Raw genomic sequence first — 26,368 nt, forward strand, 5'->3', positions numbered from 1 at the left:
TAATGGATCAGTGTAGAAAATGAGTTTTTAGTAAAGTCTGAGTTTAGATTCGTGTTAATATCGACTCATTACTGCTCTCAGTCTGATGACAAGAAGACAAAATGTCGAGAATAAAATCTGACTCCTCTCATGTCATTATCAAGTTGACAAAAACTTCAAATTCAGGCTTTTACCAGAATAATGACATTAACATCCAGCAGGAGAACTTGACTGGTTTCCAGTCTGTACTGGGCCGTCAGTCTGACTGTGTCCCAGTTTGTGAAGGTCACCGCGGCGTCTCTGTCAGAGGAGACTCCGCTGAATCCACCGAAACGATTGATCGATCCGAGCCGTGACCGAGCCTCCCCTAATCAATAACTCGTTAAGAGCCAGCAGGAAGACAGTGGAGGGAAAAGTCCTGGAGAGGACTGAAGATCACAGACAGACAGACAGACAGACAGACAGACAGACAGAGGGACAGAGGGACAGACAGAGAGACAGACAGACAGACAGACAGACAGACAGAGGGACAGACAGACAGACAGACAGAGACAGACAGAGAGACAGACAGACAGACAAAGGGACAGACAGACCTGCTGCTCTCACACAGCTCACAGAAACAAATATCACCATATCAACTCTAACATCAGTATAAAGTGATATTTTAGTTCATCTGAAAGAAAACGACTGTATCACTTTTTTAATCTTCTTAATGTTTCTCACAGATAAATCATTGATTCATGGTGGTAAAAAATCCAACACCTGACAGTCACATTGAAAGCATCACAGTCTCAAAACTAACTTTTCATTTGTCAAACATGTGAATGAATGTAAATACAGTCAGTCTGCAGAGAACCTGCAGGGTCCTAAAGGTATTAAAGAAGCAGAGCTGCAGCTAATCTGTTGATTATTTATTATTTATCGATTAATCTATTGTCTAATGTCAGAAAATGTTTCCTAAAGTCCAAGATGACGTCCTCAAATGTCTTGTTTTGTCTACAACTCAAAGATATTCAGTTTACTGTCAGAGACGAGGAAAGAAACCAGAAAATATTCACATTTAAGAAACTGAAATCACAGAATTTGGACTTTTAAAATGAAAAATATATATAATAAAAATAAATCATTTCAAAATATTTTTTTAAATGATACATATATATATTTAAAAAGCAATTATTTAGTCATGAAAAGCAGCAAAGTAAACCCAAATTACAAATGGATTCAGCCTATTCCATGCAAAACGGATGTGAGTATTATAATAAAAAGTCACTAATTACACTTAATAATAACATTTAATAAGAGTCTCACAGTGGGAAATAATACACTTTAGTTTACTGTACAGTTCTGTTGTAATGTGTCCTTAATTAACCTCCAATGACAGTCTGATACTCTCAGATAAAGAACGTGTCATTAGTTTTGGTCTGATTTGATAAGAAGTACAGCTCGTTACGTCTAATTAGTGAACTGTAAAATAAAGTGCCAGCACTTGTTTGTTGGTTCGACATCTTATCACACACTTACACTTACACTTACACACACACACACACACACACACACACACACACACACACACACACACACACACACACACACACACACAGAGTTAATAGCTGAAGCCCCCAGAGTTGTGTCCCACATCAGTCAGCTGAGGGGAAACTTATTTAGTAATTATCCTCTGAGCACAGTGATAAATGTAGCTCCGCAGGAAGAGGAGGAGGAGGAGGAGGAGGAGAGGAAGAAAGAGAACAAGAGGAGAGAGAGTGAGGCTGCAACTGAGCTGCTGCAGAGAGAGCGAGAGAGAGAGAAGAGCGTCTGCAGAGGGAGAGGAGGAGAGGAGGAAGACGTGAGAGGAGAAGGAGAGGAGGAAGCAGCACAGAGCGCTCAGAGGATTGATTGAATAAATGCGGTAAAACGTCGGCGCTCTGAGGGAGAGGGAGGGCGGTAGAGCGAGGGCTAGAATTACTGCTGAGTGGAGAGAGAGGGCGGTGGAGAGAGGGAGAAGGGCAGAGATGGGAGAGGAGGGACTGTGAGGAGGAGGAGGAGGAAGGATGCGGTGCTGAGGAGGGAGAGGCAGGTCGGGGGGGACGCCGAGTCGAGGATGTTCGTGGGACGAAGACGGACGTTTGCAGCTTAACCTCATTGGCTGACAGGTGGCGGCTGCTTCGGCCAATCCCGTCTGACTCTGTGTGTGTGTGTGTGTGTGTGTCCTCTCCTCAGATGATGGGGAACAGCTGTGATCGAGGTACCGTCTCTTCCTCTTCCTCTCTCTGTGTTTCTCTTCATGTCATGTGACTGACTTGTCATACCTGGCTTCCTGCGGCATGTTGCCTCAACTTTGTGTCCGCGGTGATGATGCGTTTGGGGCCATCATCGCTGCTCTCCCCAGTCCCCTCGGGGTGGGGGTTGTGGTGGGGGGGTTGGGTGGGTGCATGAAAGTTTGTCCCGGCCGGCTTCCCGCAGCAGCGCGGCGTGCATGCAGCGAGCTCCCTGCAGCTGGAACTTGATCCAGCACTTTGCCAAAGCTGATAAATGCTGACTGCTGCTGCATGCTGCGTTCACTGTGGCTCCGTCACACTGATGAGCTGGATGTGTTCCTGTTACGGTCGGCAGCACGTTGATGTGTGTTTTCATGCCATTGAAACATCATGTGAAGTCCACGCAGAGCTGATGTGATGTCTCACTCTCTTCATGTTGCTTTAGCATCGATCTGAAAACTGTTGACTGGGTGATGATGCTGCTACCAGCCAGTGTTTAGCAGCCAAAATTGGATTTGAGCTAATCATTATCTGTGATTTACCCTCTGATAAACTTCAGTATGAACACAACTGATTCACAACTCGCTGGAAGCTGTTTGTTCATCAACTTTAAAGGAGAAATCTGTAATATATTTACTGTAATTTATCATAAAATTACCACAATATGCCATCATATTAAAGAAACATACTAAGTTGCACGCTCACTCCGGCCAAAACCTGTGTTTTATTTTGCCCGTTTCATATTAATTAGAGTTCAAATTAATGTTGAATGTTCTCTGAATGAGTCAGTGTCTGTTTGAGTTGTTAGAAATCATTGATAATCTTTTTAAAGGACTAGATGTTTATATCACTTAAATTGATGAAAATGTTAATGGAGTTTGGCAGCAGTGAGACTGTATTTTCAGAGCAGTGGGGTTTTTGTTTGTAGGATAACAGGCTGAACTTTAGATCAGCAGACAACTGACAGAGTTATAAACAGCTGATCAACTGACAGAGGACTCGTCCTCATTTATTACTGTCAAATTATGATGTTGAGCTCGTCTTGTGCTCCTGCAGCCTCCAGTCTGCGGAGGACGACTCTATTATAAATAGATAGACAGTCCATGGCTCCAGCTGACTTTTTGGACTGCAGTGCACATTCTTGGATGTGCAGTTGCTACATATCACTCCTTTAATCCTTCCTGTTTAGCAGTAAACATTCAGTAACGCACTATAATTAATCAAATAATCAATTATTAATTGATATTAAATTAATTGCCAACTATTTTGATAATGGATCAATCGAAAAAAAAGTCAAAATTCTGCTGCACATCAGAAAGGAAAGGCTCAGTTTTCTTCGTTACCATAGTGACATCGAATATACGATTGGTTGCCTGAAAAAAGGGACTGTGATGACATCATCACCTTTCTAAAAAGTTTCAGACATTTCTCAAAACACTTGGAGCGGCCGTGGAAAAAGCCCTTTCTCCTGTCGCTCTCTCCTCATTTGTTGGCACCAGGGGGCGTGTCCAAAATGATTTGAGTGGCGAGGCCCAGGTGGGACACAGACTTTTGCAGGGGTGCAGGGGCAAAGTGTTTAAACACGCACACGTCAGGATAACAATAATTTACCATTTCTTCATATAGTTTCTTACATTCCTGTGTTGAAAACCTGAAAAGTCCCACCAATCACATCACAACAGAGTGTCACCACACAAATATAATATAAAGCTTTCATGTCCTCAGAGAGAAGTTGTATTTGTACGTATAGCTGCAACAATTAATTGATTAATCCGTTATCATCCCGTACAACCGCTAACTGAGCTAACGTGCTAATGGTAGCAGCAGCCCAAAAGTCTGCAACTAACAAATAAATGAAATGATGGTCTACTGAGACTCTTCTCGCTGACTGACGGTTAAGTCGACAGTTAGAGGGCGGCTTTACCAGTTTGAGCTGAACTTTTGTTGGACCCTGCTCCGGAGCAGGGCCACATTTTTATTTCGGTAATTTTATATTTTAACAGTGTGAACTTGAGATCAGCAGCTTAAGAGTCTGATATTTCCCTCAGGAGTTGGTAGAGACCAAAACAGAGCAAAAAGAAAATGGATTTTGGACTTGGCCTGCTGCTGCTGCTGCTGATGATGATGATGATGATGATGATGATGATGATGATGATGATGATGATGATGATGATGATGTTCTGAGTCTGCTGGATGTGGAAGTAGGAAGCTGTATGCTTACATGTTACATCAGTGACTTTATAAGCTGATAATATGTCAGGTGATGATGCGTGTCAGTGTCAGTTAATTCAGGTTTCAGCAGGTCCAGAAGTCCGTCAGCAGCTGCATGTTGTCAGAAAAACCATGAGAGTTAAATCCTGTGAAATGAAGGCTGCAGGTTTTCAGAGGACCTCAGGAGATCCTTGCGTCAGCCTGCTGTCATAGGTGAGGAGTTATTTTGAGCTTCCTGTCTGCTGAGGCGCCGTCAGGAGCGTCTCTGCAGCTGCTAACAGACTCGTAGGTGGTTGGAGATCTGGTCTGAGAGCCGCTCAGGCCTCCAGAGACCAAACTGCAGCCACCTCAGACAGGACTGTTGAGTTAGCTGGAGGGGAAGGAAGAGCCTCTAAAATTATCTCGAGATCAATGAAGCTGGAGGGGAGCCAAGTCTGAGGACATGAACTGGGACCAGGACCAGCCACTGGACTGGATGTAAAACATCCAGACGTTTGTGTCTTTGTGTTTTTGTCCATTGAGTTTGTCTCTTGAAATTAATTTGCAGGGCAGAGAGCTGCTGCTGATGAACGTGTCTGTCTGTCCTGCTGTCCTTGACACACTTCACTGTAGACAGACAGACAGATGGACAGACAGACATGAAGGAACATGTGATCCAGATGCAACAGTCTGTATTTGAACTGCTTTTAGAGTCACAGAGGAGTGAACGGCATCAGGCTGCAGTAATGAGGGACGATATGGTCCTAAAATAATATTTCAGGATATTCTGTGATGTCCATTTTCTTGACGGTTATTTAAAAATACTGACAAATGTTTTGCATTGCTCCTTTATTTCCTCCAGTGGTTTATTGTCAGAATATTGCCGTTATCATGATATTTTCTTTATCATGAAGTAAATCCTAACGATATATCACAGATGATATGATACGGTGCATCCTTACACTGCGACTCGTGGATTTATTCAACACGAAGTGTTTTGTCTCCTCGGTTGGTCGTCACTGGCGGCATCACGTGTTTAACCCTCGTCAGGAGTCTTGAACTGAGTGCGGTGCGTCAGCTTCGTCCTGGTCACCCTCCGCCTGCCGCTGGGGACAGGACTGTCCTCTGTCCTCCGGGGGGAGGCAGGTGTTCAATGTCTCAAACAACCGAGCTGAGAGAAAGTTTGAGTTCTCAGGGAGGGACGGAGGAGCTCCTCCGTAAACGAGAGGGGTGCGCTGGATTTATAACACAGGACGGAACAAAAGCTCAGAAACCAGAAAGAAACCAGAAGATTTAAGCATTTTATTAAAAAAAATGACTCAAACTGAGTAATCAATTATCAGAATAGTTGACAATGAATTTAATAATTGATTGATCAATTAATCTTTGCAGCTCTAATTGTGAAATTGGAAGCAGCAGTTTAACGGTGCAGCACGGTGTGAGGAACCTAATTATAATTTTCCTCACAAACAAATTGCCTTTTTAAAAACTTAAATGGACTTGAAGCTGCATAAAACCTGGTACACGTGTCAGTCGTGGTGAAAAATTTCATCTGGTCCAAACCAAACCAACCCAACCCACGAGAACAGCAAGTATCAGCCAATCAGAGGCAGGTCATGACCCCTGAGGCCCTCGTCGAGTCCCGTACCACATGAACACAGACATCAGACGTGTCGTTTGTTAGAAAGGTTAAAGTTCTCATCCAGTCAAACTCTTCTGGGCTTCTTGTTGTTTTTCCACCTGCTTAAGATGAAGGAACCAGCTGCCATCAAACAAACACGCCGTCCGTCTGTCATCTGTCCTCCACCGTGTCTGTACGTCATCACCACGTCCTCCATCCGTCCGGCTCAGAGGCTGATGATGATGAGGAGGAGGAGGAGGAGGAGGAGGAGGAGGAGGAGGAGGAGGAGGAGGAGGAAGCGGTTCTGGTTGATCTAACATGCTGTCTCTGTGTCTCTCTGTTGTCTCTGCAGAAGTGTCTTCGGAGCGATCTCCGAGGAGGAGGAGCATCTCCGGTCTGGGGAGTTCAGAGAAGAGCGTCACTGTCGACAATCCCAACTCGTCGCCTTTTAAAGTGCCGGTGAGTAACGGACGAGTTTCTGCAGGAAACACACACACACAACACACACAGTGTTTTAAAATTCAAATGTACCTTTATTAATGAAAACCAGAGAGGAGGAGAAAGAGCTGCGATCAGGATTTTACTACAGAAACAAGTCTTGCGTTTCTTTTTGTGCGAAACAGAAGCCGGTCAAATCGACAGGTCAGGTCGTCTGTGTGCGAGTCTTTTTTATTTGAACAATTTAAGTGAGAGATAATCAGCCAATAGGTGTGTATTTAACTGTTTGAAGGCACGGCGTTAACGTGACGAACCGTCCGACCTCAGACTGTTTAACACAAACCTACAGGTTGATTCTCTCTCTTTAATCAATCAACAATAATTAACCAACAATATGAAATTAAAGCATTCACAGATTTTTTTGGTGAAAGTTTTTTGACTGCTGTGATGAGGACAAACACAAACGTCCAGGATGTCACGTCCATCTGAAGCAGATAAAACAGGTTGGAGGTGAAGGTGAAACTTGTCTGGGAGATTTTTGACACACGGAGCAGGTTAGGACGTCCTCGTTAAGGAAAACTGAACCAATCAGCTGTTCGCTCGCTCGCTGCTTCACATCATCTCCAGTTAGGAGTTAATTGTTATATTAATTTAATAATAAGAGTTAGATGAATCAATACATTAATCATTAATCGTTTAAAAAGTAATCATTGGTGCAGCCCTGTCATTCATCTGTGTTCTTCTGTCTCCTGGACGGTCTGAAGTCACAGACCATGTGACCTGTTGCTCAGACATCTCATATGTTCCTGATTCCATACATGAAGATTTCAGACAGATCAGCTCTGAGCAGCCGTCTGCCTTTTCTCTGCGGTCTATCAGCACCTCAGTGTCAAAATAAAAAGCTACCGGCGTCGGTCGATGACAGAAGTAGACGAGTTTCTTCACCAGCAGCTGGATGAGCGTCTGTAGTTTTTTTGTAACCCTCCTGCTAGTAACAGACACAGACACTGTCTGTGCATCCTCACTGAATTAGATTTGAACCCAATTAAAGCAGCTCTGTCTGTATAAATCATCGTGCAAATGTCTTCATGTGATTATCAGCAGACTCAGAATGCACGTAACCTGATTAACACATGATTGGATCATCAGCTCAGAGTGTACCTGAGTGATTACTGCAGGTAATCAGAGTACTGCTGCAGCTCTCATTATGTGACAAACATCAATAAGTGAGTCTGGGCTCCTCTATATTTAGCCGACGTCTCTCTGCTGCTTTCGACCGAAACACTTTTCATCTTCGGCTGTCAGGAGTCCAAACGTGTTGCGGTGATATTTAATGAACAGCTTTCAGAGGTCATCAACACAAACATGTGAACCATCTGCTCCAGGACCACACACGCACGCACACACACACACACATACACACACACACACACACACACACACGCACACACACACACACACACACACACACACACACACACACAGGGAGTGTGATGGAGCTGCGAGTGACTCGTGTTGGACTGTTTGAAAAGCTGTGAAAGTAGAAATAAGGAGACGCAGCTGAAAATCTGCAAACTGACTGACAATCCAATAATTAACTTTTTAGTAAATCTATCAGAAAGTTTCTGCACACGTCTAACTCACAATATGACATTAATTTGACCTTCATCAGACAAACAGTTTGTATCGGGGAGGAGTGCATTTCCTGCATGCATGTCTCAAAAAATAAAAATGAAAATATATAAATATTACAAAATGTTTCTGATGTTACGTTCCTAAATACTGCAGGTTACATTTGTAAAGTCTGTCAGTTTACAATGTAAGTGAAGAGCAGCAGCGATGAATAAATAAAACCACACAAACTATTCATCAGTGTGTACTTATGTTAAAGGGATAGTTCACCCAAAAATGAAAATTCAGTCATTATCTACTCACCCTCATGCTGATTGAAAGTCAGGTTTAGTTTTTCAGTCCACAGAACGCTGCTGGAGTTTCACAGGAACATGTTGTTTGCACACCGTCACACCACACACACCCAGACAGTGTGCAGGTGAACGTGGCTCCAAGCTAAAGATCTACAGTGAAGATTGGATTTTTTTAAAGTCAGCTTGGTATGTTGGATCTTTAGGAGACTTGGATTACAGCAGACGAGCAGCATGTTTGATTGCAGCTCTGTTTTCCTGTGAAACTCCAGCAGTGTTCTGTGGACTAAAAATCTAAACCCGACCTTCAATCAACATGAGAGTGAGGAGATGATTTTCAATTTTGGGTGAACTATCCCTTTCAGTGCAGGTATAATCCCTGATTAACAATAAAACAATAAAAGCTGTTCAAACCTCTGATCTTATATTGAACTCTGTGTGTTTTGTCAGATTAAAAAGTGTGTGACAGTGATTTCAGCACGTTGTCTCTGTGTGGACATTACACACACACACACACACACATGAATGAGGTGTGCAGAGGTGTTCAGTGTCCTGTGAGCCACAAGACGCCTCCGTTTCATCCGGTTTCTATCTGTCAGCCAGCATTCATAACATGCTGCAATTTGCTAATTAATGCTTGTAATCCTTTTTTGTGTTTGTGATCTTAAATTCACACATCAGAAGCATTAAAGTGCTGCACAAACCTCAGTCAGTCACAGGAATTTGATTTTCCCACGTGGATCCTCATAATGCAGGATGACGTCACTAAAATAATAAGTGTCAATATCTTAGATGAGGGGCGTCAAACAAACACACAGCTCACTTTACTTTCTAAAACCAGTGGCATGAATAACAGCACCTTCCAAATGTTCTCCTCTTTTAGTGTGAAGATGTACGACTATATTCTGAAAATGCGACACGTAATGAACCACATTTTTTTGTGCCGCTAACAAATAAAGATGGCCGCCATGTCTCCTCTTCCTCCCACTGCACAAAAATTAGTCCAACAAATCAGATACGAATGCTGCCATCTCGTTCTGGTCTGTGCTGCCGACTCAGTCATGAGCAGCTGTCAATCATGACGTCTGACCCCCCTTTTTATATCATCTGATAACTAATTAAACCCAAACTGATGAGAGAAATTAAACCTGACGACGGCAGCAGGCCGAGTTGTTTCTGTGGAAGCTTCACAGCAGCTCTCAGGTCGTCTTCTCACTATTTTTAGCTCCAGTCAAACTTCATAGCATGTCTTCATACAGAAAATACAGACGGAGAGCATGCTGGGAGCTGGTGCAGCCTCCAAGTCAGAGGTAAAGTGAAGGCGGGATCATAAACGCGTCCAGCCATCAGTCATCTGCTCCAAACTCTGAGTCAGTCATCATAACATTAAGTCGTCCAAGGAGACCAGTAATCAGGATCAATAGCTGTGATCAGCTTCCTCCTTCCACAGTGTTGGACGAATCTTAATTCTGATGCTTTAATGGGAGCCAATGAGCCTGAAGGGAGTTTGTGGGGGACGACAGGAGGGGGAGGAGGGGGAGGAGGGGGAGACGAAGATGTGTTTGAGGATATTAATATCTCAGGAAACGAGGCCGCTCACTTCCTCTGCTCTGCTCAGGCCTTCGATCGTCACTGAGCATCTGATAGGTGAAGAGCAGTGTGATCCAAATCAGCTGAGTCATGTGACCGTGCAGTCATGTGACCGTGCAGTCATGTGACCGTGCAGTCATGTGACCGTGCAGCGCTGTGTACTCACACCGATGACCTCTGTGAAGTCGCGTTCGTCCATGTGTCAGAGGGGTGACTCATCCTCGACTGTCTGTGTTTGACCCGAGGGAGGCGCTCTGGTCCGCACTAATGTCCCGGTCGCCACGGCAACAGCAGCATCAGTACCTGCAGTCATCAGTCCTGAGTGGAGCTAAAAGTCTCTGATAAAGAGTTTCTTCTCACAAACTGCTGATGAGAGAACATCAGCAGTTAAACTACAGTGATCAATTCATTAATTAATCTGTGATGTCATCATGTGTCTTATTTTATCCAACCCCCCCAAAATATTCAGTTAATTAAATTACATTTTCTTCATTTCTTCTTGATAAAATTGCTTGAACAATTAATCAATTATCAAAATATTTGCTGATTAATTTTCTGTCAACTGACCAGAGCTGCAATGATTGATTGATTAATCAATTATTAATCAACTTTTAAATTAATCTTCAGCTATTTCAAGTAATTATTTTAGTTAATTTTTACGTTAAAATAAAGCCCAAATTCTCTGATTTCAGCTTCTTAAATGTCAATATTTTCTGGTTTCTTTCTCCTCTCTGACAGTTCTGAGTTGTGGACAAAACGAGACATATGAGGACGACATCAGATGGATGGATGAGTGGATGAGTGGATGGATGAGTGGATGGATGAGTGGATGGATGAGTGGATGAGTGGATGGATGAGTGGATGAGTGGATGGATGAGTGGATGGATGGATGAATACCTGTGTGCATCTGCTCATGGATGAGAGACCTGTGCTTGTGACAGGATGTTCAGGATGTTACTGATTTAAACTTGAACTCTTTTTATCTTTCAGGGGTTTTTCAGTAAACGTCTCAAAGGCTCCATCAAGAGGACGAAGAGTCAGACCAAACTGGACAGAAACACGAGCTTCAGACTGCCCTCGCTCCGTCCTGCTGATGCTGACAGGTAAGGATCCACCTGATCGATGAGTCTGAGCAGCTCCTTGATGGCGGAGGAGATGATTGACACACACTCGCTTTGTTGGATCACAGTTTGGTTTTAGGCGACGACTGATCAGATTCCAGTCTGGGTCATCTGGAGGTGACGGTCAGGAGATAAAATCAAACAGTGTGAGGCGTTCAATGACCCTTGCAATGCTTGCCGATCTTAGTAAGAATTTTTTACAGGTTAAAAGTTGAATGGAACAAAGATCCACTGACCTCACCTGGCCGTCAGGTCTTGTTTCAGTGAGAACTGTTGTTCTGGCAGGATTTTGAGCAGCGTGACTCTAATTAAACTGCCGATCATCCATGAGCTTCTCAGTTGTTCAGTTTTTGCTCCTTGATGGTTGTCAGGGCTATAAAGTGTCTGAGTTGGTGAAATGGTTGTTATTAAGATCGGGCAGTGAAATCTGGAGCCAACGCTGGTTCTCATATGATCGTTACCTACGAGACTGAATCACCACACAGATTACAGGTTGTCATTTTGGTGCCACACGCCAGAACTGTTTCTGGAGTAGTTTCTCTCTGGTGCAGCTGCTGCACTGATCGAGTCCCTGCGCTTCCTTTTCCTCTCCTTAATGAGTATTTCTGTCATCTGTCATGTAGATATACCTGCTGTGTTTCACCATCTGACCAGTGTTAGCTGAGATGTAAGCTAGCTTTAGCCTCAGTCTGTTAGCATTAATGTTACATCATGTACGCTGTTGTTAGCTAACTTTACATGTTTTAAAATGTTTCAAAATGTGTCAGATGGAAACATTAAAACGTCAGCTGCGGACGTTTCAGCTGACTCAAGTCGAGTTAGCATTAGCTTAGCTACATTTATGAAATCTGCTTGAGAGTCATTATTTTATCCGACAGACTCCACCGTCGTCATCTAGAAATGAGAGGATGCTTTTGTTTAACTTCTCTAATGAACCGCAGACCAGAACACAGAACAGTTCCTCCCAGTTTCAAAGTTGAGTCTGCCGCCGTCACCATCACCATAAACTGCATAAATACAGTGTGAGAATTGAAAGGCTGACAGGCGCAGCAACAGTAACTACAGAGAGTTTAATGCAAGAGATTTAATGCATTTATTGCAGACAAAACCCACACAGACGTCAGTCCAAACTGATCACGTGGGACCTTGTGTTGCAGCTTCAGTCTCGACTCATTGTCGGCGGTCCAGACATACGAGGTCACAGTGATGTCGCCGTGTTACCGCCATGTTTCTGTACACTGTGCAGTGACAGAAGCTGCTGATGCTTTCATATCAAACTTAATTTCTTGTTCTGCTGCTTCCACTGTGTTTCCTCAACTAATCAACATCGACATCTGTCTGTCTCTCTGCCTGTCTGTCTGTCTGTCTGTCTGTCTGTCTGTTTGCCTGTCTGTCTGTCTGTCTGTTTGCCTGTCTGTCTGTTTGCCTGTCTGTCTGTCTGTCTGTCTGTCTCTGTCTGTCTCTGTCTGTCTGTCTGTTTGCCTGTCTGTCTGTCTGTCTGTCTGTCTGTCTGTCTGTCTGTCTGTTTGCCTGTCTGTCTGTCTGTCTGTCTGTCTGTCTGTCTGTCTGTCTGTTTGCCTGTCTGTCTGTCTGTCTGTCTGTCTGATATCTGAAGTTAAACTCGGGCAGACAGACAGGAGGGTGGAGGGTTTATTAGTTGCTCCTCTGTTCTTTTTGGGATGTTGTGGGTTTCTCCTCTTCCTCCTCCTCTTCCTCTTCCTCCCTCCATTAACGCGCCCAGCTTTCCCAGCACTGACTGGATGGAGGTGGTTTTACTGGAAAGCTGGCTCTCCTCCTCTCCTCGTCTCCTCGTCTCCTCGTCTCCTCTGCAACACGCTCTGCTGTCACTCAGTTTTCACCCTGCAGACGTTTTAGGTTTTTGTTTTTCTTGGTTTGTAAAACAAAAAATGTCCCACTGTCTTCAACATCACCTGAAAGTCAACAACAAAAATAATCCCTGGAAAACAACCGGCCCCTGGAAGCACAGACACCTAAAATGATTTTTGTCCTGATGTTTGGAAGTTTATTAGCAACTTAAAGTTTAACACTAAAAAACAAAATGCACAGTGGAAGTCAAGACTGTCATGTGACTCCTGGACGCTGCACTGAAACCAGGAAAGGAAAACTATCATGATTATTACATGTCTCCTGCCTTTTGGCCTTTTTATTCATAAACGAGGGAAAACTAAAAGAAAACAGTGGTGTATTGATCAGTTCTACGTGATCATTTCGTGTGTGTGTGTCCAGTACAGAGAGAGATCCAGGGTGTGTTTAGCCTAGCTTAGCACAAAGACTGGAAGCAGAGGGAAACTGTTAGCCTCGCTCCATGAAAAGAGGAGAAATGTCCACATTCCAGTGACTGTTTGTCTCTCTGATTCACGTCAGTTGTAGAAATAGAAATGTAGAAATGAGACACTGTGGTTCATAATTAATGTCTGACTTGATGTAGCTCAGAGTTAAATGTCTCCATTCTGTTGATATAGATTGATTTGATTGATTATTGCAAAGTAAACATCCAACATGATCGTCAGTCATTGAGCTGATCAGATACTAATGTGTCTTCTGATCACTTTAATTATCAGTGATTACTGACATGTTTTGTTGGGTTTAAGTTAACAACAGGGCACAGCGGGCCTCAGACCCTTCAGGGGCCCTGAGGCTCCAGACACACTGTGAGATAATTAGTTTGTGGAAATCTGATTGATTACAAAGAACTGATACTGGGTTTTTGTGACAAAGATGTGTGATGTAGGCAGGAAATTGAAAAATTACAATTATAATAATAACAAATTAATTGATCCTGTTACAATCTTGTCAATTGAAAAATAGATTAAAAAAACGTGAAAACAGGCGGAGTGCACGGACGTACCTGTTTTCACATGTTTGGACCTATTTTTCAACAAGTGATCAATCTGGCAATAATTTTCCCACTAATTGATTAGTTTGTTTTGTTCATAAAATGTCATAAAATGTTGATCAGAGTCCAAGATGACGTCCTCAAAGATCATCAGTTTACTGTCAGAGAAGAGTAAAGAAACAAGAAAATGTTCACATTTAAAAAGCTGAAATCAGAGAAGTTAGACTTAAATCCTAAAAAAAGAGACTCAAACTGGTTAAACGCTTATCAAAATTGATTGATTCCTTCTAGTCCATTAAAATCATTATAATTCATCCTCTCCACAACCAGCAAACTAAATATAAATATTACACACACTGACTGTAGAGAGAGACAGAGACACAGAACACGTCACCGTGTTATGATATAATAATATGTATGACATGAAACTGACAGCGGTCTTATGATGAATGATGGACGCTGCATCTGTTCACATGTGTCGAGTCAACTGATGCAGCCAGAGAGAGTACAGCTTTATAGCCGACAGAATGTCAGCCAGCTGGACAGGACGATAATGCTTTATACACACACACACACACACACACACACACACACACACACACACACACACACACACACACACAGCCTCTGTGTGGCTCAGTCAGCTCGGAGCTTTAACTCCTGATGGACGGTTCATCGTCTCTCCTCCGGAGAGCTCGAAAAGCTCAGCTCTCCAAAACTCTCAGGTTCAGGTAGGACTCTGTGTGTGTGTGTGTGTGTGTGTGTGTGTGTGTGTGTGTGTGTGTGTGTGTGTGTGTGTGTGTGAGTGTGTGTGATTGTAAAGTTTGAATCCAGTTTGACGGCTCCCCGTTCTGATTTAGTCTTTGCTAAGTTCTGGTGTCTCTGCTGAGTTAAAATGCTTCTGTTCGACGCTCGAGTTGCTTCTGAGGTCGGGTTTCTCTCAGTTCTGGGGTCTGAAGGTCCAAACCAGGCAGGTGACGTTCACCTGATGTTCATGAACCTGCTGTTCCTCTGGCTCCAGATGTTGAACCTGCAGCAGGGATCTGGTCATATTCAGAGGCGTTCAGAGCGTCAGTGAGGTCCGACCCTGGTGTTGGTGATCAGGGATCTCGTTAGGGTTGAGTAATATGCTAAAATTTTCCAACAGATCAGCCCGTCCATGGGCGACTGGCAGTATCTTCCTCCTCCTCCCTTCTTCTCGAGTGTCGGAGACGTCCACAGGCGGTAAATTCTCAATGCTATGTCCACTTTAAACAGAGAAATACAACTGTTCACTCACTCAACTCACCTAAACCGTCTTCGTTAGTCCGTCCACTCTTCCAACAGTCACCAGCTCTGGTTTGGTCGAATTAAATCCTTAACTCATCACATGAGAAGAGTGTAAAGAGTCTGACTCTGCGGGCTGTTTATCTCTCACTCCTCACCCAGATCAGTGCTCTCACGGTCGGCTGAGTGGGTGTGTCCTGCGCCGCTGGACGAGAGCGCAGCGCAGTGCGGAGCAGCACCCGTCACTCTGCAGACCATTACAGTTAATTTGTGTCGAAAATGATTTTACTGCGCTCAGTAACCTTGATCAACAAATTCTCCCCGGTGTCAAAATCCAGAATAAACACAAATATTGTAAATCTACACACTGGTCAGTTTCATATTGAACCACGATTGGCTCTAGACTAGTTGTGATGTCATAAATCCTGCAGGTACGTGGTCCGGGTGTTAAAGGGTATCACCGCTCCCTGGCTCCAGAGACCAGCACAATATCCAAATCACAGAACCAGAAATACGTTTTGATTCTTGTGCAGCTGCATTGTTGAGCAGCACAGACTCCTGAAACACGTTTGTTTGGTTCAGACTCAAAAAAAATTCACACCATCATGATTTTAAGATGAAAACTGATTATTCTCACAGATGTAGATGTTTTTTTGTGTAAAATGATAAATATAAGTTCTTTCTTTCTGTGATGTGACACAAAGCATCTTCCGTCTGTCAGACAAAACATTTTGAATCAACTCATTTTAGTGTCTCTCATGTTAGGATGACAAAAGTGTGTGTGTGTGTGTGTGTGTGTGTGTGTGTGTGTGTGTGTGTGTGTGTGTGTGTGTGGTCAGTAAGTGCTTCCTCCTCCTCCTCCTCTTGGATCTTGGATCAGGTTTCCATCCTGCTGCAGAGACCAGCCCTTCCTCAAACTCTGCGTCTGCCCTGACTTGAAGGTTTTCCGTCTTCCTGCTTCAGTCGGCTCGCTCGTTCATTTTCACAAACACACACACACACACACACACACACACACACACACACACACACACACACACACACACACACACACACACACACACACACACGTTTACTGTGTTTAGCAGCTTCAGGTCACATGATCAGACACACTTAATCAAAAATATTAAAGTGGACCAGTGAAACCTAAAAATAACAAAACTAGGTCTGCAGTGATCTGTACTTTTTATTATAGATAAATCTTTTGATCGTTTTCTCAAATGTCTCGTTTTTCATCTTTCACATTGATCAACATTTTTCACCATTTTCTGAAACTGTGAAACTATAAATCAATTAATCAAAAAAATAATCCACTGATTGATCGACTATGGAAGTAATCGTTAGTTGCAGCCCTCCTAAAAATGTAAATACTGAGGTAACATCTCAGATTATACTTACGATAAATAAATATCAGCGTAAAAAGGTAAAAGTATTTAGTTACTTTCCAGCACTGGATCTGATTGGTTTGCGTCAGTTAAACAAGTCTGATGTCTCGGCATCAGTGTTGATCTGAATCCACTAATCCAGGTTTACGTAACTCATCTGACACAGCAGGAGGATTACACACACATGCACACACACACACACACACACACACACACACACACACACACACACACAAACACACACACGCACACACGCACACACACACACACACACACAAACACACACGCACACACACGCACACACGCACACACACGCACACACATGCACACACACACGCACACGCGCACACGCACACACGCACACACACACACACACACACACACGCACACACACATGCACACACACAAACACACACACACACAAACACACACACACACACACACACACGCACACACGCGCACGCACGCGCACACACACACGCACGCACACACACACACACACACGCACACACACGCACGCACACACACGCACACACACACACAGAGTGAATTAAAGAGTCTCCTGAAAAGCTGAATCTCATTCAGTGTTTCCAACAACCAGCTGATCAGCTGATCTCCTGTCTTCAGTGTGTCAGATTATAAATACCTCAAAGTAAAAGTACAGAAGTACCATGAACAAAGTAAAGTTAAAGGAAGGAAAAGAAAAGTATCTGCAGCCTGAATGTCTGACACAGCAGTTTGTGTTGAATTGATATTTTTAATTATCTCTCTGCAGTTTGATGTTGACAGAAATCCTGTTTCCATCTCACTGTTGTTTTAACATTCAGTTATTTGTGGACAATAATGCTTCAACTTAAAATACTGTTAGAAAAGAAACTGCATGTTTACATGAAGTATAAAGTGAAAACTCTACAACTCCACCTGATAGTTCAGAATGTATTTAGATTTGGAGTGACACTTACCGTAACTTCAAAGTTCGACAGAGATGGAAAATCAGCTGGTCTTTTATTTTGAAAAGTTTCTTCTTCCCCTGCGTCTCCGACCTCCTCTCGTTAACCTCTGACAGACTCCCCCACCCGTGAGACCGGTCTGTAGTTAAACACCTGCCTGGCTCCTTGCTGCGTCACACGCTGCTGCCTAGCGCCTGCTGTCCCGGCAGAGGTTGTTGCTATGGAAACGCTCCCAGAGGCCCGATGCGATTGGCCGTCCCAGGACCTTGTTTACCACCTGCTGGACTGTGGGGAAGCTTCATAAAGGCGACGCTGCGCTCGATGATCGGAGCTGCTCCTGCTGCCTGCTGCAGGGTCGAGGTGGGAGGACAGTGGGAGCAGGGGGGAGTCGAGGAGGAGGAGGAGGAGGAGGAGGAGGAGGAGGAGGAGGAGGGATGCTCTGGGGAACTCCCCTCACCTGGCTCTGTGGTTGTTTTTCGTAGGTATTACTGCTCTCCTGCTTCACTGTTGACAGCAGGCACCTGTGGTGGCGAGCTCAAACACTCAGAGGAACTTTGATGAATGTCGTGGCGTTGTCATGGTATCTGAGAAGTCTTATTGTGCTCAGCGGCGCCCCCTGGCAGCATTTTGTTACTCATAAAGAACTTCAGTTTAGAGAAGAAAACTCTGACTCTGCTTTTCACTCGTTTAACATTTGAGCGTTCCTCTTGTCTTCCAGATCTCGTGGGCTCCCCAAGCTGAAGGAGTCGACCTCCCATGAGTCTTTGCTGAGCCCGGGCAGCGCGGTCGAGGCTCTGGACCTGAGCATGGAGGAGGACGTGTTCATCAAACCTCTGCACAGCAGCATCCTGGGACAGGAGTTCTGCTTCGAGGTGAGTTCACGTAAAGTCAACTGAGGAGGTAGAAGAAGAATTAGACACATTTATCACCTCACAGCAACATGTTGGACAACCTGATCACCTGATCAATCACCTGATCAATCACATGTATGCTCAGGGGAGCAATAAACAATCAGAAACAAAGATTATCAGCTTCTGTTGTTTGAACTGATGGGTTTGATTTTTTTCCTGCTGTAAGTCTGGATGCACCGATCGACTGATCAGTTTTCAGCCCTGACAGCGTCAGCTGATCACGTGAAATCATGTTTCCTACGAGATCTCAGAAGATCCTGCTCCTCCTGGTACAAAATCTTTATATGATAACCTGGAGCGCTTTGGAAGAAAAGCATGAAGTTATTTAATAGTAAATGTAATTTTGATTTTAATTTAAAGAAAAGTTCCAGAAATGTTTGTGTTTTCTGTCAGTTATAGTTTTTTGGAATCAGCAGGTCAGACCTGTAAAAGATGGGAAATTAGAGTCAGTGCATCTCTAACCAGAATGAAAAGGTCATGTATCCCAGCTGTCCAAAAATAGCATTTTATTAAAGTAATGAGAGGTCAGCAGTGTGATACTGCTTTTATTATACAACTGTTTTATAAGCACCGTCACATTCGTGCAGACTAGTCACTTGTCTGCATCAAAATGGGTCCCAGAATAAACCTGAGTGTCCGTCCAAATAAAACCTCTGTGTGTGACATCATGCTGTTCACAGACAGGTCTGCTGTCATGAGTCTGACAGAGACGGTCGTGTCGAGGTGGCGAGCTCAGACCAATGAAAGATCGTAAAGTGTGATTATTTTAACAGAAACAACGGGTACAAACCTCCTGAGAGTTTTGCAAATCAAAGGTTCCCTTCTAGACACGACTGAGGAGGAGAGGAGCGCAGCGGGGGTTTTCCATTACACTGAATTATGTCTCCTTGTCTCCTCTCATCGTCTCCTCTCTCCCTCATCGACCTGGAAGTTGTTTCTCCTCCACCTTGATGAAGGATCTTCCAGTTGCTTAAATGCACCTGGAGGAGACGAGGAGACGAGGAGACGAGGAGACGAGGAGGCTTCTGGAGGAGCTCAGAGTGAGGAAACACCGGCGTATCTGACGGAGAAGTCTTTTATCAAAAGCAGCGATGCTGATTGGACAGTTTCAGTGATCCAGAGACTGACAGACGTTTCTGCATCAGTTTACTGTTTAAATGTTCTTTCAGCTTTCAACTTTGCAAATCGCTGAATGTTCTGAATAATGACACAAACAGGTGGAGACCGGAGGAAAAGGAGGAGTCTGATGATTCAGAGATTATTACTGTGAGATCACTGTCACACACTTTTTAATCAGTGAAAACGCCTGCATGCTTACTTTATAGAGTCATATTATACTTAGACTTATATATAATAAAATAAAACACAGTGAACATGGTGAGATATGATATAACGTCCATCATGTCGTATAACAGGATCATTTCATTGCAGAGAGTTGTGGAACCACCCACCCTTTTGTTTTTTTGTTTCACAATAAAAATTACAATACAAAATAAAATAAAAAGCCTAATTAAAGTGTAACTTGCAGGTTAAGTTTCTTTTATGTCAATTAAATTAAATTAGCTTTTATTTTATAGTTTTACTGGGCTGCATCGTAAATGAAGTCTCTACCTCTGTGTATTTTTGAGTTAAAATAACGGTTGAATGAATGATTATTGGTTTGAATGTAGCAGCAGGTCAGATGTCACATGACCTCTGTCTGTGTCTCACCTGTCAGGTGACGTACTCGGGCGGCAGCAAGTGTTTCAGCTGCACTTCAGCCTCAGAGAGAGACAAGTGGATGGAGAACCTGAGGAGGACGATTCAGCCCAACAAGGTGAGACACACGATGACCAGGTGGGAGTTTGATTCAGGTGATTCAGGTGAGACGCTGTAAACGAGTTTCATGTGCACAAAGATGGGAAGTAACAGAGTACAGACACTCAGTTACTTTACTTTTACTTTTACTTCCTACATCTAAACACAAATATCTGAACTCATTACTTTAGTTTTAATGACTGTGATTATTGTGTTGGAAGGCGATGATGCAAAATAAAAAATAATCAATAATTCACCTCAAAGTCAATAAAACTAAAGTAACTATCCTGTTTTGAAAATGTGAGGAGGAGAAAGTTCAGATTTGAGAAGAAGTAGAAAGATGTCAGCAAAATAAATACTCATGTAAAGTGCAGATAACCTGAAAACTATGATGGTAACGTACAATAAAGTATTTGTACTTAGTTACTTCCCACAGCAGCACTGAAATTATTATGTCATGCACCCTAACTTAAGTTTTTAAAAAAGTTATAAACATGAAACAGGATCTTTGTTGTTGATCTCTGTTCTTCTGAAACCTGCGGCCGTGTTTTAAATCTTCTAACTGAGGCTGTTTGTGTTTCCAGGACAACTGTCGGCGGGCGGAGAACCTGCTGCGTCTGTGGATCATCGAAGCCAAAGACCTGCCGCCCAAGAAGAAATATTTCTGCGAGCTGTGTCTGGACGACGTCCTGTACGCCCGGACCACCAGCAAGACTCGGCACGACAGCCTGTTCTGGGGCGAGTACTTCGACTTCTCCAGCCTGCCCGCCATGCACAGCATCACCGTGCACATCTACCGCGACGTGGACAAGAAGAAGAAGAAGGACAAGAACAACTACGTGGGCCTGGTCAACATCCCCGTGTCGGGCGTGACGGGCCGGCAGTTCGTAGAGAAGTGGTACCCGGTCAGCACGCCCACCACCAGCAAGGCCAAGGGAGGGGGACCGTCGATCCGCATCAAGTCGCGCTTCCAGACCATCTCCATCCTGCCCATGGAGCAGTACAAGGAGTTCGCCGAGTTCGTCACCAACAACTACACCATGCTGTGCTCGGTGCTGGAGCCCGTCATCAGCGTCAAGAACAAGGAGGAGATGGCCTGCGCGCTGGTCCACATCCTGCAGAGCACCGGGAGGGCAAAGGTCAGAGCTCAGCGACCAATCAGAACCCTGCTGTCAGAGGAACAGCTCTCACATCTGTACAGCCAGCAGCAGATTAGCTTAGCTTAGCATAAAGACTGGAAACAGGGGGAAACTACTAGCCTCCCTCCAAATAAAGAAAATTCTGTGTTCCTCATATTTACTGTACAGACCTGAGAGCGGTATCCGTCTCGAGGGGTGCAGGAAAAAAAACAAATACTATCACAATATTTTGTGACAATATTGTATGGATGCATGGTTGCCTCACCTCGTCTTCCTCCTCCTCCTCCTCCTCCTCCTGTCCAGGACTTCCTGACGGACCTGGTGATGTCAGAGGTGGACCGCTGCGCCGACCACGACGTCCTGATCTTCAGGGAGAACACGCTGGCTACCAAAGCCATCGAGGAGTATCTGAAGCTGGTGGGACAGAAGTACCTGCACGACGCCCTCGGTGAGGCTCAGCTCAGATGTTTGTTTGCTTGTTTGTTTATTTGCTTTTTTAATTCTTTGGATGAAAAGGGTTCTTTAGTCTTACAAAGAACCCTTGACAAACCTTTTCTTCCAAAAAGGGTTCTTCAGAAGCAAATGGAGTTGGTCTCCTTTAATACAAATAATGCCAAACGTCTGTTCACATCTTCTTTTCTCTCATTTTATATTTTTGCTATATTTTTGCTTTCTAGATCATTTTATGTTTTATTTCAGAGATTATATTGTCAGAGAAGACAGCAGGAAATATTTACATTTAGAAGCTGAAATCAGAGAATTTTGAGGGTTTTTTCCTTAAAAAATGACTCAAAACAGTTTATCGATTATCAGAATACTGGTGGATTCATTTTATAAGTGATTAATGATTGATTAATCGTTGCAGCTGCAGTTATTTTAGTTATTGATGAATTATCAGTCTCAGTTATCTTCAGAACCGACGGTGCTGTTTGATTTTCAGTGAGTTCTCACTCTGCAGGCAGTGTTCTCAGTCTGTCATCACGTGGATCCTGAATTAGATTGAAAGTGCAGAAAGTCTTTACAGACTGCTGAATGCTAAAATTAGAGAACATGTCTGTACTCTGCTGCATCATCTTCATCCTCCTCCTCCTCCTCCTCTGAGTGACTCGGCTCAGTTTGCATGTTCTCAAACATGTCAGAGATTCAACAAAGAGACTAAAATAGTTGAGAAAGTGCTGTGAATGTGACAGAAGCAGAACTGTCACAGACCCACGAGACCCGCTGTCACTACAAACCAGCAAACATCAGCCGAGTCGACTCGAGTTAAAGGATTTCATGACTCTCAAACTATTATTAGCACAAAAAAGTAGCTTCAAAAACAGCTTCAGTGAGATATTTATAGGCTCGCATCTGAAAATAGACAATAACTTGTGAGCCCTCTGCAGGTTTCCTCATTAAGGGCTTTTATTTTGACAGCAGGCTCTTATTGTGTTAAGCTGCTGCAGTAAATCCAGCTGACTGAACAAACACTCAGAGCATCTCCGCTGATTCATGTCATTCTGCTGCATCAACCAATGATCAGCCAGCAGCTGCAGTCGCAGGCGTTAAAACTTCATGACGCGTCAAACTGTTAAAGTCCACAAAGCTTCAGTGAAATCTGCTCCTAGAAAACTTTAAAGGGACAGTGCGTGTTTTTTCCCCTGGCCTCAGAAAAAAATACAAACCAGGGTCTGTTTACAGAAATCATCAGCTGGTTACTCAGTTTCATGAAGGGACTACTTTATTACACTGATCAATAAACTGTTACTACACTGATCAATAAACTGTTACTACACTGATCAAATATGGATTAATATTCTGTTATTACACTGATCAAATATGGATCAATAAACTGTTACTACACATGGATCAATATTTTGTTAGTACACTGATCAAATATGGATTATTTTTCTGTACTCTGTGTGTGTGTGTGTGTGTGTGTGTGTGTGTGTGTGTGTGTGTGTGTGTGTGTGTGTGTGTGAGCAGGCGAGTTCATCAAGGCTCTGTACGAGTCGGATGAGAACTGTGAGGTGGATCCCAGTCGATGTTCTGGCGGTGATCTGGCAGAACATCAGAGTAACCTGAAGATGTGCTGTGAACTGGCGTTCTGCAAGATCATCAACTCCTACTGGTGCGTCTGCAGGCTGAGTACACGCTGATGATCATGTGACAGAGGACGACCAACCAATCATGTCCTCTACTTCAGTTCACGTACCAAATACCACACTGTAATAATACTCTGTTACAAGTTCTGAAGAAGTTACTTCAGTTAAAGTATTCGAGTATAATCAGAAAAATGTCTTTGTGTTCTTTACTTGAACAGAAGTTACATTTTCCTTCTTTCAGACGTAGTTAAAAACTTAAAAAGTCATTAAATGTGCCTGTCCTCTGCAGCAGCACAAACCTGATCCTTCCTTCCTGCCTTCTTTCCTTCCTTCCTTCCTGCCCTCCTGTCTCCTCAGTGTGTTTCCTCGGGAGCTGAAGGAAGTGTTTGCGTCGTGGAAGCAGCAGTGCGTCGCTCGTGGCCACCAGCAGGACATCAGCAAGCGTCTGATCAGCGCCTCGCTCTTCCTGCGTTTCCTCTGCCCCGCCATCATGTCGCCGTCGCTCTTCAACCTGATGCAGGAATACCCCGACGACCGCACGTCGCGGACGCTCACGCTCATCGCCAAAGTCATCCAGAACCTCGCCAACTTCACCAAGTGAGTGTCTGCAGATGAAAAATTAAATCCAGACTCTCATCTGGACACAGTTTTTGTTCTTCAGGTACAAAACTGACTGCTGAAGGTTCTGCTTTGTTTTATTTTTTGAGGTTCAGGATAAAATCTAAAAAAATAAAGTTCAAGTGTAAAACTTTTAATGAACTGAGGAGTGAAATATCCACGTCTTGTGTGCAGGTTTGGGAACAAAGAGGAGTACATGGCCTTTATGAACGACTTCCTGGAGCATGAATGGGCGGGGATGATGCGTTTCCTGTCGGAGATCTCTAACCCAGAGACTCTGTCCAACACGCCAGGCTTCGAGGGTTACATCGACCTCGGCCGCGAGCTGTCCGTCCTGCACGCTCTGCTGTGGGAGGTCGTCTCTCAGCTCGACAAGGTACCAACATCAGCTGACCACCTGTGTGTGTGTGTGTGTGTGTGTGTGTGTGTGTGCGTGTGTGTGTGTGTGTGTGTGCGTGTGTGTGCGCAGGAGCTGTGATTTATGAATCTAATTGTCAGCAGGGAACACGACAGAACTTAATGTTGGTGACCAAAGCTCATGAAAAACACCTTTCACATGAAGTCAGTAAAAAGCTTGACGTCCAAGTTTTCCACCAGCACTTAAACACAACACACAGACTTTAAAAGAGTCTTAAATCTTCACAAACAAATGTAACACAATGCAAATGTTACTGAACCTTCACTAAGCCCCGCCTCCAAACAGCAACTGTCCAATCATAGGTTAGTAACGGTAACTAGGTCTGTCAAGCTTTGCGTTTCTCTCCATGTTGAAGATGAGCAGGAGGCTCAGAGAACAGAGATACTCTGTGTTTCATTAGTCTGGATGCTGGCGCCTCTCAAAAACACGAGTGGTGAATGGATTAAACTCTGTCTTCATCTGCTCTAACATAACCTGCAAATGTTAGCATGTCTGGCTAACTAACACTAGCTTACCAGCTGCAGTAACTTTACCTCCAGTCAAACTTGTTAGATCCACTGCATCTGCATTTGTTCTGTGGGGGTTTGAGGAGGAGGATGAGGGCTGATGAAGAATCAAAGTGGGTCGATGATGATGCATCTCTCTCTGGCTCGCTGTCTCAGGTCTAAGCTTAGCTTAGCTCTTATCCCAGCTCTCTTCCTGTGGTAATCGTGGTCCAGCTGGTCTGGCTGGGTGACCCGTCTCAAGGTCCACTGCACTAATCGAGTCCCTGCTCTTCCTTTTCCCACGTTAATGAGTGTATTTCTGTCATCTATCATGTAGATATACCTGCTGTATTTCACCATCTGACCAATGTTAGCTGAGATGTAAGCTAGCTTTAGCCTCAGTCTGTTAGCATTAATGTTACATCATGTACGCAACTGTTAGCTAACTTTACATAAACACTTTGACAGGGTTCTTGTTTTAAAACGTGTCAGATGGAAACATTAAAACATCAGCTGGAGACTCTCAGCTGACTCAAGTCCAGTTAGCATTAGCATTAGCATTAGCATTAGCTTACATCAGCCAGATACACTTCACGTCATCAGCTAGAAATGAGAATCTGCTTTTGTTTCCGTCTCTAAGGAATTACAGACCTCATGTTTCTACAGTTAGTTCATTTTGATGTTAAATTCACCACCGATATCACTGTAAACTGCATAAATACAGAGCAAGATTGGAAAGTTTGGCAGGCGGAGCAACAGTAACTAAGGAAGGCGGGGCTAAGTGAAGGGTCAGTCAGATCTATGACCCTGAAAATATTTAAGAAAAAATGCACAAATAAACGTACCAACAACCAAAGTAAAGACAGACAAGAAAGAGCAAAATGTCTCGTATAATATACAGAAGACAATAAAAACAGAACACTCAGTAAACTGTCAGATTTAACAGGGTTGTTACACAAAGAACAAAAGAGTTTTTAGTTCTATTGCACATGAACCAGGGTTCTGTAAATCTACGGCCTGAGGGAGGGGTCACAGACTCATCACTGAGAGGGGTTTTACAGAGACCTGACCCTGCAGAAAACCTGCTGGTCAAAAATATCAGCCAAAGAGGTCTGTGGGACACAAATCAGCCTTCCAGCCAGCTGACCAATAAAGTTCAGGAGATTCTTATTCCTGATTCTCAGGTTAGCGGACCAGACCATCAGAGAGACGGCGAGAACAGAGTCAATAAATAACTTAAATAAACCAGGACATCATTCTCCTGTCTACAGTTCTGACAGAATATAACGTTGTCGTCCCTTCTTACAAAGACACCAGGACACATGTTACAGGACAGAGAAAA

At 43.7% G+C, this 26,368-nt stretch overlaps 1 protein-coding gene across 5 annotated transcripts in view; it reads left to right on the top strand.

Moving 5' to 3' along the window:
* rasal2 (RAS protein activator like 2) overlaps nucleotides 1–26,368 on the top strand; it is an 81,688-nt gene that overhangs the window by 46,933 nt on the left and 8,387 nt on the right. For 4 of the 5 annotated variants that reach the window (XM_084731334.1, XM_084731333.1, XM_084731332.1 and 1 more), the window contains 9 exons: nucleotides 6,398–6,504; nucleotides 10,986–11,098; nucleotides 18,293–18,446; nucleotides 20,203–20,301; nucleotides 20,867–21,421; nucleotides 21,725–21,869; nucleotides 23,387–23,531; nucleotides 23,863–24,102; nucleotides 24,298–24,499. In XM_084731334.1, coding sequence (XP_084587460.1) covers nucleotides 6,398–6,504; nucleotides 10,986–11,098; nucleotides 18,293–18,446; nucleotides 20,203–20,301; nucleotides 20,867–21,421; nucleotides 21,725–21,869; nucleotides 23,387–23,531; nucleotides 23,863–24,102; nucleotides 24,298–24,499 — 1,760 coding nt within the window. Of the gene's footprint in view, nucleotides 1–2,181; nucleotides 2,222–6,397; nucleotides 6,505–10,985; nucleotides 11,099–18,292; nucleotides 18,447–20,202; nucleotides 20,302–20,866; nucleotides 21,422–21,724; nucleotides 21,870–23,386; nucleotides 23,532–23,862; nucleotides 24,103–24,297; nucleotides 24,500–26,368 lie in introns of those variants that run through there. The other variant, XM_084731336.1, reaches the window with a different exon arrangement.

The sequence above is a fragment of the Lutjanus erythropterus genome, chromosome 12 (assembly GCF_056507025.1).
Source record: "Lutjanus erythropterus isolate fLutEry1 chromosome 12, fLutEry1.hap2, whole genome shotgun sequence".
NCBI classification, from domain to species: Eukaryota; Metazoa; Chordata; class Actinopteri; order Lutjaniformes; family Lutjanidae; genus Lutjanus; species Lutjanus erythropterus.